We start from the raw sequence: 14,578 nt of genomic DNA on the forward strand, positions 1-14,578 counted from the left end.
ACAGCTCCTCCTCTGTCCACGTCATGCGGTCACGTGACCGGCTGGACCAGTGTGATGGAAATTTCTAGTGAGTGCATGCTTCCTTGACTTGTAGTGCTTCCAGAGGTATTTTTGAAAACAACCGTGGCCCTCACACTACGATGTGTGGGAACCGCGAATGGTTTGTGTAGAATTAACGTTTCCTGATCATCTCAGCTTGGCAGCTGCAGGCACTGGTGGGAGTCTTCCTGTATCCAGCCTCCGGCTGGGGACAGTCAAGGTCCCTGGGAGTGAACGTGGCAGGGAGTTATGAGGAACTTGCATGCCCCTGCAAGGGCAGAAATCACCCTGTTACTCTGGTGACTGTGTGACTTCTCCTGCTATACAGCATAATAAAAGAGACCACAAAGAACTCACTGGCTGATGTCCTCTATTAAATAAAATTGCCATTATACCAGTTACATTTACATCCAGGTTCAAGTGTTCAGCATGGAGACGTCCTGCTGGAAGCTTCAAAATAGGATTCAGAAACACTGGGGGTGACCTCACGTTAGCTCCGCCCATCTTTTATTTACAGTCAATGGTAAAAACCAGGCTGACAGGATCACGAGCAGAAGTATGGAGGAGAAAATCCAGAGTCGGGTGAAAACAACGAGCAACGTCCCAGAAACCAGAGAAGTCCAAACACAAGAAACGCCAATCAGAGACGACCGAGCACAGAAACATGAGGGCGGAAGCCTAAAATCAGGGGTCCCCAAAGTGTTTCCTGTGAGGGTCACATAACCTTTCCCTTCTCTGATGGGGGGCCGGCGTCAGTCTGTAACAGAAAAAGTGTGGAAAACCCGTCCAACAATAGAAAGCAGCTCAGATCTCCATCTCTGTAGAAAATACACGTTAAAACCATAAAAACCGTATTTGTATAATAAAAACATGGCACAAACACATAAACATTTCATGAAACCAAACGACATTAAAAAAAATAAATAAATAAAAATGCTCTGTGTTGCCAGATTTGACAGGTTCTGCCAAATCTGGCAACACGGAGCCACTCCGGGTCAAAGAGCTATTTTTTGTGCAATTTGGTGTCGTTAAACTTTCCTACAAAGAAATCGAACAATATTGTTCATTATTCTAATGAATATAATGATTAAACCACATTTCTTGCTGTGTATCCTGCTGGAAGAATTTAAAAACTAATATTAAGGCAAAAACACTGCACAGATTTTATTTAGAAATAAGTTTTATTTTGGAACACATATCTACTTCCCTTGCGGCACCCGACTTGCTTCTGTTTAGAATGACGCAGCAGGAGTTCGGCGTGAGGAAAAACACGCCGGGCTCACACTGGATGCACTGCGGCTCCGGTCCGGAGTTACTGCAGCCTCATCCAGTGTAAGTCCAGAGTGACTCTGGGATTTTCTCGGGGGGTATTTCAGGGGGCCGTGCCGAATGTGGAGGAGGGCCGCATCCAGCCCGTGGACCGTAGTTTGGGGACCACTGGCTTCAACACACAAGGAGGGGGAGACGAGAGACAACTGGACAATGGTGACTGATTAGGAGGAGGGAACCAGGGAAAAACAAGGTCACGGGAAAAATGTGAGACCCGGAAAGGGCACACACACACACACACACACACACGCACACACACACACTGAAGTATGTGTGCCGAGGCGTACACAGAGGTAGGGACTCACACAGAGGGCCACACCCAAAGCAGCAGGACACAGACAGACACAACCACCACCAGATTTAGACCCAGCAGTCCCTGAGCAGCGGTTTACAAACACGCCACAAAAACTCCGAGTAGGACTGAGATGTCTGTAAAAGCTGTCCTGGTCACCTGGTTCAGCACCCTGGACAGCTGCCAGAGCATTCACTGGACGTGGGAACTTGATGCATTTGACCCCGCGAGGTGTGGGTCAGAAAATGTTTTTGATGAGTCTACCAGATCATTTAAATTCTGAAATTAAAATTAAACTCATAGCAGCAGTGCAGACTGCAGAGCAGCATTGTTTTCATCCGAGCTTTGCAAACGTGGCCAGGATTAGAAGACAAATGGATGCTGCTCACTATAAAATGCTGTTACTAAAAATAAATGCATCTCTGTGCAGAGAGGACAATATAATAAAGTGACCTGAAAGCCTCCGCTCTCCCCTTCACTGAGCAGAGGGGGAGATAAATTACACAGAGGTTTGAAAGTCCAAACAAGAAAATATCAACAAGAAACTCATCTCATCAATTCTGGGATTCAAACTAGATTTTAACTCAATGAAAGAATGAAGATGAGTTCGGCTTTACAGCAGAGGATGGTGACAACGTCCAGAAACACAGGAGAAAACAGAGCAGCTGAATGTGATGGTGACGGTGCTCCAGGCAGAGACACGTGGTAAAAACACACACACACACACTTCAGAGTAATAATATTACTGTTATCATATATCTCTAACACTTGTGTCTTGAATCCACAAGTTCACTACTAAACAGAGCGTTGAATTGCACCACTCGACATGGTCAATATGGACGAGGTTCAGATGAAGCACTGCTGAGGCTGTTCAACTCCAACACTGAAATGGTGTTCAGTGTGCAGGAGCAGGATGACGATTCTGGTACACTGCTGGACTTTGTTATTTATTTTAATGAATGTTCTGAGAATCCAGAAGGGCCTGGACACCTGTGCCTCATACACTGCAGTGGCCAATATATGTTCAAAACTTTGTCTTAAAGTCAGTCAGGTGCATTTAATCATCCAACATTCACAGTACATTCATGTTCTGATGGCAAATGAATTATGTTGCATTCAATTAAAATATTCTCTTTTGTTTCTAAATTAATTCATCAAAAGTGAAGTTGTGATGGCTGCAGTTTCATATCTGCTAACTTCTGATTCACTCCCCAACTGTCTGGACTCCAGTCATTAAACCCCTCTGAGGTTCCCTCCTCTGAATGAGTGAAAGAGCTGCTGAAAGTCTGTCAGTGACTCTCTGACAAGCTGCTGGAAGACTTTTTTCACACTGTTCAAGTCAACTTTGGAGCTCCACTAGAGGGCCACATGATCCAGCAGCTGCTGCTCTACTTCTGCACTGTGTTCAACCATTGTGTCAATAAGAAGAGCTGCTGTGAAGACAACTATTGTCACACTGAGTGCTGAACATCAGCTACTTTCTCCTGGTGACTGAAACCTTGTTGGACACATGGAACATTGGCTGTGGATTCTTCTTGCTGCTCTTTTCTTTGGTAAGATACAAAACTCTACATGTTTCCTCTTCAAACACTTGAACACATCACTGAGCTCTACATGAAGAACTTTGAATGTTCAGGATCCACTAAATCACACTCCAGTGTTTATGCTGATGTTTGTTACCTTGTGAAAAAAATCATTCATGCTTGACATTTATTGAAAACTCTTCAATACTAATTGTTCTCCTTCAGTCAATCATCTGTATTGATTCCTCTCTTCTCTGCATGTTCTCTTCTTCTCCAGAGTGTAAAGGAGAAGACAAAGTGATGCAGCCATCAGGAGATGTTCCTGCTGCTGAAGGAGACTCAGTTACACTGAATTGTACTTTTGAGACCTCCTACCCAAATCCAACTTTGTTCTGGTACAAACAATCAGTGAACAGTTATCCAGAGTACATTTTGAAACTTGTTTCCAAGAAAGTCTATAATGCAGAAGATTTCCCCACAGACAGATTTGGTGCTGAGCTCAAAGACAAATCAGTTCCTCTGAAGATCCAGAAGCTTGAGCTGTCTGACTCTGCTGTGTACTACTGTGCTCTGCAGCCCACAGTGACAGGAAACAGCTCAACTGTGGACGAAAACCTTTGGAGCAAAGACAACACAATCCTCCTCTACATCCACTAGAGGGACTCACTCTCTGTTTCACTCTGGATCCAGTGTGAGATTATTGAAGTCAAACATGAAGTTCTTCTTCTGCTGCTTCTTCCAGAGGTCAAGTGTTTAAAAATCCACCTCCTGGTTCAACAATGATAAATTAAACCAACAATAAAGGTTTCAGTCCAGTGTCTCCCTCCTGACTGCAGAGGAGGTTTGACTTGACTCATGTGATTTGATCTCATCATTCTTTAGGTGCAGTCAGTGTTTCCAGCAGGAGAGATGGAAAAGCAGCCTCATAGCATGATGATGATACCTCCACCATGTTTTATCATTCCAGCCTGAACTTTTCTTTCTGGGCTGTTTGAAACTAACAAAAGCTTCACTGAACATTTTTTCCTTTAACTCCACATTCAGAAAACATTGGGGCACTTTTAATGAAGGGAAATCTTTTCAAGTTTGCAAATTGTTAAAATACTGAGACAATCAGACATTGAGGGAGGAGCTGAGATGTTTCTGAAAAGGTGAAGAGAGGGAAACGTTCACATTGGTGTGTTTGAGGACAGTGCTGGTAGATGAAGATCCAACCTGCTGCTCTCACATCTGTCACTGTGACATGATGAGGAGGAGGGACTTCCTGTCCAAACAGAGAAACCTGGCTGTCACCATGAGAAACCACACACACTTTACAAAGTTCACTCTGAGGATCACTGAGCACTTTTAGTTGAACATGATGCTTTTAGTGTCACTGCTGCTCCTCCATACATTCACTGGTAAGTCTACAATTCATCTCTTCCTCTTCTGTTCACTGACAGCTGGATTCACATCTCATCATTTATTCACTGATGTTTCAATGTTACACAAGAAAGCAGAGAAAATACAAAGCTGCTCACTAACTTTAAGATTCCTTTGTCTTTGTTTCCCTGCAGACATCATCTGTGAAGACCTCAAACCAATCAAGAATGAAGAGCTCAGTTTGTCAGGCAGCAACGTTTCTCTGGTCTATGAGTACCAAAAACTTTCATCTGGAGATCAATTCTTCTGGTATCGACAATATCCAGGAAAACCTCCACAGTTTCTCATCTCTCACTCAGGATCAGGAGCATTGTATAAAAATCCAGTTCCAGGACTGAAGATCAAGGTGACAGAGAAACAAATCCATCTGATCATCTCCTCTGCTGCAGTGTCTGACTCTGCTGTGTACTACTGTGCTGTGAGGCCCACAGTGACAGGAAACACACAACCTCTCTACAAAAACCTGACAGCTGCTCACTGAGGAGGTTCACATCAAAACGAGCGTCCTTTAGAACAGCGCCCTCCAGTGGAATTTGTTGGAACAGTATTCTGTGTCATTTCACTTCCAACACTTTCATATTTAAATTCAAGGTCACTCATTCATCAATACATTTAAATAAAAACAGATCCTTGTCATGTAAAGAATGAGTCTGAATGCAGGGACACATCCAGGAGATGTCTGATGCTTCTCTTCTTCAGGAAGCAGGAAACAGAATTTGCTCTTTTCTCAGAGCCAGTTGTTTAAAACATTTCATCTCGATTGAAATGATCCAGATTTTGAAATCATCTCTTTTCCATCCCAGGATCAAGTAATAAATCTTACTTTTATGCCAGTTGCTCTGAACAACATTGGATTGGATCTCCCTGATCCAGACTCACAGTTCTCCAGATTACCAAATCCAGATCAGCAGTTCTCTGAAGGGAACAGATCACAATGTGGACGAGCAGCAATGTGAAGAACAACAGGTAGAAGAGCCAGCATGGGCTCACTTTAAGAGTTTTCACTCTGAGACAAACACTGCAGTAACTGAAACATCCACTTCTATTGATCATTTCTTTTATGATCACAATACTGAGCCTCAACAAATAACTGATGTACAGAAACAAATACATTGTGGATGTTCTGAAAAAGAAACAGAAAGAGCTTAAATGTCCAACAGTTATCAGAGTAAAGAACGTTCAGGGTTCTTCAGCATGTTCCAGCCCTGCTTTCAGGAGGCAGAGGAGATGTTCTCCCTGGTTTGCTGCAGTTTGTCCAGCTGGATTTGTTCCTCTGCAGGAGGATCTGAGCTTCTGCTCTTTCACTTCCTCCTTTAAGGAGTCATTCAGAAGTGTCATTATTCCTGGTCCAAGAAGCTTCCAGCCTCTTCTGAGCTCCAGACTGCTGGTTCTACCAGAGAGGATCCAGGTTGTTCTTCAGTAACAGGGCTGAGACCCAGAATCAAAGTTCCCTCTGCATCAGGAGGAACTGGATCACTTCCCTCTGCAGTCGGAGGCTCTCCATCCCCAACAGCACCTTGAATCCCTGCAGAGCTCCAGAGTTCTCTCCTCCAGTAATGTCCACAGACACGTCTGTGTTTTCACCTTTCTTAAAGGGTTTGTTGCCTGTTTGGGGGTTTATTTCATGAAGACAAGATTATTTTTAATGTTATCTAATTTTTACTGGACTCTACTGAAAGGCTTCATTTACAGCCTGTGTGTTTTTATCTACTTCACCACTGGAACAGCTGAACAAATCAAGACCAAAATATAAATGAAAGCATAAACACTTAATGATACAAATAGATTTTGTGGCCAAATTTTAAAGTTTTGTGACATTTTCTTCCTGAAATCCACCCTGACATCCTCCTCCCTGTTGGGCTCAGGATAATCCTGTATTTTTTACTTTTTTCATCAAAATTATCCAGATCCTACTGAAATGATTTGAGCAACACAAACTGAAGGTGAGATCCAGATTGAAATGAGGATTGGATTCCATGATCTTACCTGGTTTGTGACTTCTTCCTTCCCTCTGAACAGCCAATTTTCAAGATTTGATCCAATCCAATAACTAAAATCCTCTCAGATGACCTTTGAACAACTGGCCCCAGAAGACTGGAGGAAGAGCTGTTGTTACCACCTGAGTCAAGGCTGCCTCACTAAAACCATGACGGATGCAAATCAGTGAGGAAGTCCAGAAGTCATTCCTTCCTCACATGAGCAGGTTCCAGCAGGCAGCTTGGCTCAGTGGATTTAGTTCAGAGTTCAGAGGAAAGAAACCTTTCAGTCACCATCAGGAACTTCATCAGAAATGACTCTCTACATTTCTGCAGTTGAGGTCAAACTAAGATTCTCCTTCATCATCTCATGACTGAATGACATCCTTGGAGCTTGAAGTGACTTTTAGCAGAGGAGAGAAGTTCAGAGCTCCCTGTTGACCAACACTTCCTCCAGCTCCTCTGACTGAACCCTGAAGGATTCTCAGGACAAAGGACTCATCTCATCTCTCCATCAAGTCCTGGATGGATGTCAGAGCTTCATCCAACCTGGCAGTGTCCAGCACACCTGAGACTGGAGGAGAGCAGGAGGCAGTGACACCTGACCAGATGTTCTGCTGCTGCTGGAGCTGCTCCACCTTCAAGCTGCTGCTGTCAGTCTGAGCAGCAGAAGTGTGTGTTCAGTGTGACGTGATGATCAGGAGGAAGAAGACAGAGCTGTGAAGGAGTCCTGTCACTGTGATCAGGCTCCTCCTCCTCATCCACCAGCTGAGTGCTGATGAAGACTAAACAGAGAGATCACAGCCTTCTTTCTACTTGCTGGAGCTCACAGTTACTCATCACTGCAGATATGAGGCCTCTGTTCATCTCAGTGCTGCTGGCTGCTATGAGCCTTGGTATGAACACAACTCTGTTTCTCTCACATCAACCCAACATGGACATGATTCTCTAGCAGCACACTCACACTGTTTGTTGGTGTTTTACAGGATGCAGAGCTCAAAAAGACAACGTGCTGCAACCAAGAGGAGAAGTGACTGCTGATGAAGGACACTCAGTAACACTGGACTGTCTCTATAACACCACTTCTTCAAATTATTATCTCTTCTGGTACAAACAGGAAGGAAACAAAAGCCCCAAATTTATTCTGAGCCGCTTCAAATTTGGTGGGGGAAAAACAGAGGATGAAGAAAAATATTCATCCACACTGGATTCCAGCTTGAGATCAGTTCCTCTGAAGATCCAGAAGCTTGAGCTGTCTGACTCTGCTGTGTACTACTGTGCTCTGCAGCCCACAGTGACAGGAAACAGCTCAACTGTGGACGAAAACCTTTGGAGCAAAGACAACACAATCCTCCTCTACATCCACTTGAGGGACTCACACACTCTCCATCACATCCAGCCACAGCAGTGTTTTCACATCACAGAGAATCAGATTGATCACATGAGCATCAGCCAGAACCTCAGAGGAGGAAGAAGAGGAAGTAAAGTCATCGTCTGATTTGTATTCCTGCCCTGCTTCACCTGCTGGAGAGGAAAAACACATCAAATCAATCTAATTCTACAATAAAACACAACCACAGGAGAAACATCGGTCGTAAAGTCCAGTTTTGAACTTCCCTGGCTCTCTGAGGGTTTTCATTAATGACAAACACAATCTGGATCCAGGAGCCTCCTGTGAACCTGATGAACACATGAATGAATCATCAGTCATTAGAAGCTGAAGGTCACAGGGTCTCAGGACACTGTGGAGATGAAGAGACTTTAAAAACCCAGTGAAAACCATCTGCAGCTGTTCCTCATTTCTCAGAGTCCAGCCTGTGGTGCCGTCAGTACCTGGGCTCTCCCTGACCTTCACTCTCCTGAAAAGACTCCAGACTTTGTCTCCATCCATCTGGATGCTGTTCTGCTCTGCAGCTCCATTCTGTCACCAGTCAGGACTGAACCCAGAAACACACTCAAGCACAAAGAGCTCAGTTCCAAAGAGTTTATTGCTCACTTCTTGATGCTGAGCAGGTGGAGGAGTCCGAGGGATGATCCAGAGGGAGGCCAGAAACACAGGCTGAAGGCCAAACAGGAGAAGATCAGGACGAGGAACAGGATGAGAACAGACAGAAGGTCAAGACAGAGTAGAAGACGATGTGGGACAGACACACGGGGGAAAGAGGTTCAAATACACTGAGGAAGGAGAGACACACTGAAACACACCACACAATCACACACACAGAGGGAGACCGACAGGAAGAAGGAGTGTGTGGAGACGTGGACACAACAGAGGAGTCAAAATAAAACAAGAAATGACTCAACAAGTCATTCTGAGTCTCTGACTGAACTGAACTTTGCTGCATCAAGGATGTTTCAAAAGGCTTTTCTCTGGCTCCACCCTCCATCTCTCAACTCCACCAATGAGATGGTTTGTGTTTTCACAGCTGGAAACAGAAGCAGCTTGATGCTGAGGAGGAAGACTGCAGCAGAAAACCTCCTGTCTTCATCCCACTGCAGAGTCATGCAGCTCCACCTGCTTCTTGGTGTTTGTCTTCATCTGATAGGTGAGTGTTGTTCACTTCCTGGACGGACCGCACATGTTGTCATTTAATAGCTGCTGGTTGATCAGATCAATCAAGAAATAACTGATATGAATGAATCATTTCACAGACATGAGCTCCATGAGCGTCATCCAGCAGGAAAGTCAAGAAGAAGCTGCAGCAGAGGGACGACACATCAAGCTGAGCTGTAAATATGAAGGAAGCATCTACAGTATCCAGTGGTACCGACAATACCAGAGATCCAGAACAGAGTTCCTGCTCTCCATCGCAGAGGGAGGATCAGTTCATCCAACTCGGTCTGATTTCTCAGCTCACATCAACAAAACACAGAGACGAGTAGATCTGGAGCTCATCTCTGCTGCAGTGTCTGACTCTGCTGTGTACTACTGTGCTGTGAGGCCCACAGCGACAGGAAACAGCTCAACTGAGGACGAAAAGCTTTGGAGCAAAGACAACACAGTCCTCCACTAGAGGGAGCCCCACTCCATCACACTGCGGGGGTTGGTCTCCTGACACACACTGTGGCAGAAGAAAAATCATTATGTGAATATTTTTACATTCCCAGGATTTCTACATTCATGATGAAATGTGGTCTGAAGTGAATCTCTGTCACAAGTCTCAACAAATCTAACTTTCTTCGATTTGCAATTTTCCATACAAGCAATTTTTGTAATTCATGTTTTGGCTGAACATATACAATTAATAATTCAAATGATGCTGGTTAAATAAGAAAAATCCTGACTAAAAGTAAACAACAGTCATAAATTAAAAAAAATCTGAGGTTGAAAATCTTGAAAGAATTGATCCAGGAGTCCAGCCACTCTGACCAATGAGGACGTTCGACTCTTTAGAGAAGTTCTGTGAAACAAGACCAACCTGATCTCACAGAAATGCGTGAAATGAGCACGTATTCTTAGTACCAGATTGCCTGCGCCTGTCGCACATTGTGTTGAAGTTGCGAGCGGTCACCACGCAAACAGTCTCTACTGAAAGTCAGTTAGAATCCGCGTCGTGGTGGGAACTCGCCTTCTCAGCTTCAAAGATCATTCATTCAGTCACGATCTGGCGTCACAGCACTCCGTGATTCTCTTTTCATAACAGCATGATGAAGACAAAGGAAGGCAGCAGACAGGTCAGGGACAGAACAGTGGACAAGTTTATCGACATGGTTGTTCATCTGAACTGACAGGCCCGGCAAGGAGAGCAATGATCAGAGGAGCGGCTCAGAGGCTCATGGGAACTGTGGAGGATATGAAGAGAGCCACAGCTCAGCTGGGACAATGTGTCCACAGGATAACAATCAGTCTGCGCTCCACAAATCAGACCTGTGTGGAAGAGAGGCATGAAGAAAGTCATTGAAAGTCAAAGCAGAAGAAGTCAGAAGTTGTTGAAAGTTATAATTCAAATTCATCTCCGTTTTCTAAGAATGAAATCTCTCCTCATTCATTCATGTGAGCATCTGACTGCTTCTTGAGTCTGACTCCATGATGGAGGAGGAGCAGGAGGTCAGTGAGGACGATGAGTTGAGGAGCTTCCATCAGGCTGAATTCACAGTGAGCAGAACAAGAGGAGGAGCTCCACAGCTCAGTGTGAAAGGCTTCATGTTGGAGAGAAGAGCTGCTGTCTTCTCTCAGTCTTCATCCAGTCCAAGTGAAAACCATGTTCCTGCTTTTCATCTGGATGTTGATCATCTCCTTTCAGACTGGTAAGTCATCCAGAGATGGAGGGAGATGGAGGAGGAGAAGACAGACATGAAGCACATGTCCATGTTTGAGTGGATTCACTTTTTCTCTGATGAAACTGAGCTGAATGATGTGGAATTCAGATCCAAATGTTCTGGAGAAATCTGTCTTTGTTGTTTCAGGATCCTCGGAGGATTTACTGACGCCGTTTAAAGATGAACTGACGGCTTTGGAAGGAGACACTGTGACTCTCTCCTGTAACTTTTCAGCTTCTAGCAGCTACCTCTGGTGGTACCAGCAGAAGTCCAGTTCACCTCCACAGCTTCTCATCAGTCAATATTCACCCAGAACAGAAAGACTGTCTTTCAAACATGACAAAAACACAAAGGAGTTTCATCTGGAGATCTCCTCTGCTGCAGTGTCTGACTCTGCTGTGTACTACTGTGCTCTGCAGCCCACAGTGACAGGAAACAGCTCAACTGTGGACGAAAACCTCTGGAGCAAAGAAAACACAATCCTCCACTAGAGGGACTCACTCTCTGTTCAACCTCTGATTTCTGACTCTTTGGACTGAAGACAAACACAACAGATAATTGAAGCGGAATAGATCAGAAACACACACAGATCTGATGTAGAAGCTAAACTGAATCTCATTGGTCGACCTGAACTGAACAAAGACAATATCAAGACATATGTGGCCCCGCCCACTGAACTTCAGCTCCTCCTCATTCTCCTGCAGTGGAAGAACATTGTTGGTCTGCTGTGTGTCTGCTTTGAATCACTCCAAAGTCATGTTGCTTTCCCTCTTTGTGCTTCTGTCTCTCATTAGAGGTGAGTTTAAGAACGTCTCATTCAACCTGCTGTCTTCAGAAAATGTCTCACTGACCAACAATCATTGTTTCATCTCACTGGATTTGTTCTTTGACATCAAGTTGTGAACAAACTGCTTGGAATCTCAGCTGCAGTCCAGCTGTTTGTGTCCACAGAGTAACAGTGTTCAGGGGACATTTTCCACTGTCTTCTCCTCTCAGCCTCATGGACAATGTTCATCTAATGGCTTCATTTTCTCCACTTTTTCCAGGACTAACAGCTGCAGACACAATCTCTCCTGACCAACAAGAAGTCAGTGGAAGAGAAGGACAATCTGTCACACTCTCATGTAGCTATCAGACAGGTAGAAATGATCCTGTACTTTTCTGGTACAAACATCATTCAGACCTTCAGGCTCCTCAGTTTATACTCTATAAAGGAGCAAAATCATGGAGTGACAGACAAAATATTCCTGATGGTCGATATGGATCCCAAACAACAGACTCAACAACTACACTGAGCATTCCAAAGCTAACCCTGGCAGACACAGCTCTCTACTACTGTGCTCTGAGACACAGTGATCCAAAGTGTAGAAGAGGCTGTACAAAAAGCTGAACACAGATATGGGACTCCTCTTCAAAGAGGAGGGAAGTGGGATTCAGCACACAGCTTCATATCAGATGGATTCTGCTCATTCCTGTTTGATCAGAGTCACTGTGGTTCCAGCTGCTCTTCAAACACTCTGCTCACACTGAGCAACAATAAATAGGCAACAGGGGGGTTAGAAACCAGAAAGTCTTCGCTTCACCCAACGCCGAGTTTGCAAGTTAATCCTGATACTGAACTGTGATGCTTCAGCCTCCAGCATCACACCAAATCATCACATGGTTAATCCAACATCTTCCACCTGGTCTGAGGTGATGCAAAACACAGATCATGTGGACTCATTTTAATTGGCTTTTACAAAGTTGTGCTTGAGAGAGGAAACAGGCCTCACCCCCTCTGAAGCTCTCTTTTCTTACTGAGCACATGTGACATTGCCTCGTAAACCAGCCCCGCCTACTCCAAATCCACATTTGGATTTTGAAGCTGGGGTGGATCTGGGGAGAAAGCAATAGAAAGACAATGCGACTCGGCCAGAAAACGGCTGAGCCAATCAGCGTTGCCGCTTTTTGTTTTCAAATTTTTTTGGCGAATTCCGGTGGCTAAAGCTGAAGTGACGCCATCACTGTGCGTAGCGGAGATTACGGAGATAAACTTTAAGTCTTCTGAAAGCTGCAATAAGTAAAGTTGAAGCTGAAATACCAAGTATTAACAATCAAGGAAGAGCAAGAGTCTGTACCTGGTGAGTTTCTCACAGGAAAAGACGTTTTCGCCTGTCGCTGTGTGTCTGGAAGCTGGAGCTAAAGAGCTAAAGAGCTACAGCTAACCCTGAGAGAAGCCAACGCAGTTTGATGACGTATTTGCTTTGAAGCTGATTGGCTGAAGTGCGCTGTCAGTCACAGGAGTGACGGACATCCCCTGCATGCACTTTCTATTGCCTTGTGCCCAGACCCTCCCAGCTCCAAAATTCAAACGTTAATTGGAGTGGGCGGGGCTGGTTTACGAGGCTACATGTGCCAAGCACCTCCCTCTGATCCGCCATTTTAACTTTAGCTCGACCTCGCCAATGCGTCTGGATCAGTTCTGCACCAACTGATCAACTATGTGCTGGAGTTCTTCCACGTGCCTCCCTGCATCAGGAACCTGGTAGCACGGGACTTTAATGACCTGCTGATGTGTTTTGCCCTCCAGGACCTCACAACCAGTTGGCAGCAGCTGCAAGTGGGAATTGCAATGGGGTGTGCCATCTCTCCAGTCCTGTTTGCAGCAGGGGGGGTACCATCTGTCAGCTGCAGGGGGTGGCAGGGAGACGTCCCTGTCACCGCCCCGCCACCAGGGGACGCTCCAGGTTTAAAGGGGCGAAACGTTGGTGGATGGTGGTCCCCGGCTGATGACCCTGCAGCTGACCCGGCAGCTGTCCCATGGGCACTGGAGGAGGTGCGACAAGCAGCAATGCTCAGCAGGAAGCTCCATCTACCTGTATACTCACCTGAAGTCTTTGGTTGGATGGTCTGTAGTTCCATCCCCCAATCCTCCATCCTCCCATCTCACAAACTATCTCTCTCCCTCTCTCTCTCCCTCTCTCTCTCTCGGTGCATGCTGGGAGTGGGCGGTAGCGGGAGTGTGTGAGAGCGTGGTGTGTGTTGTGTGGCGTTTAGCTTGTTTTTTTTCTGTTTGTTTAAGTTGTTAATGTTCACTTTCACCGTAGTTTATTAATCACAGAGCACATTTATTAGTTTATATCGTTTATTTGGGTTCTTGGTGGGTTTTGCGGTCTGTTTGGGGGTCTGGCTGCAGCCATGACCAACCTCAGGCAGCTCACCCGCAAACACGGGGTCCGGGTGGTGGCCCCGCCCCCTGCAGCGTGGAGGGCGTGGCCCTGGCTGTGGGGGAGAAAGTGGGCTACGATAATGTTAGGTCGGTCGCGAGGATGAACAGCGCCGTGGTGGTCTTCCTGGACCAGGTGGAGCAGGCTAACGCTGTGGTGGTCTTCCTGGACCAGGTGGAGCAGGCTGATGCCGTGGTGGTCTTCCTGGACCAGGTGGAGCAGGCTAACGCTGTGGTGGTCTTCCTGGACCAGGTGGAGCAGGCTAACGCTGTGGTGGTCTTCCTGGACCAGGTGGAGCAGGCTGATGCCGTGGTGGTCTTCCTGGACCAGGTGGAGCAGGCTGATGCCGTGGTGGTCTTCCTGGACCAGGTGGAGCAGGCTGATGCCGTGGTGGTCTTCCTGGACCAGGTGGAGCAGGCTGATGCCGTGGTGGTCTTCCTGGACCAGGTGGAGCAGGCTAACGCTGTGGTGGTCTTCCTGGACCAGGTGGAGCAGGCTAACGCTGTGGTGGTCTTCCTGGACCAGGTGGAG

General features: G+C 45.8%; 1 protein-coding gene across 1 annotated transcript; it reads left to right on the forward strand.

The window, feature by feature from the left end:
- Positions 1-3,145: 3,145 nt before the first annotated feature.
- LOC115405361 (uncharacterized) lies at positions 3,146-8,522 on the forward strand. Its single transcript, XM_030114928.1, has 5 exons — positions 3,146-3,213; positions 3,461-3,756; positions 7,414-7,477; positions 7,568-7,907; positions 8,513-8,522. The coding sequence occupies exons 1-5, from the start codon at positions 3,171-3,173 to the stop codon at positions 8,520-8,522; spliced, it is 753 nt and encodes a 250-aa protein (XP_029970788.1). The 5' UTR covers positions 3,146-3,170.
- The last annotated feature ends 6,056 nt before the right edge of the window (positions 8,523-14,578 follow it).

This window comes from Salarias fasciatus, chromosome 18, assembly GCF_902148845.1.
Source record: "Salarias fasciatus chromosome 18, fSalaFa1.1, whole genome shotgun sequence".
NCBI classification, from domain to species: Eukaryota; Metazoa; Chordata; class Actinopteri; order Blenniiformes; family Blenniidae; genus Salarias; species Salarias fasciatus.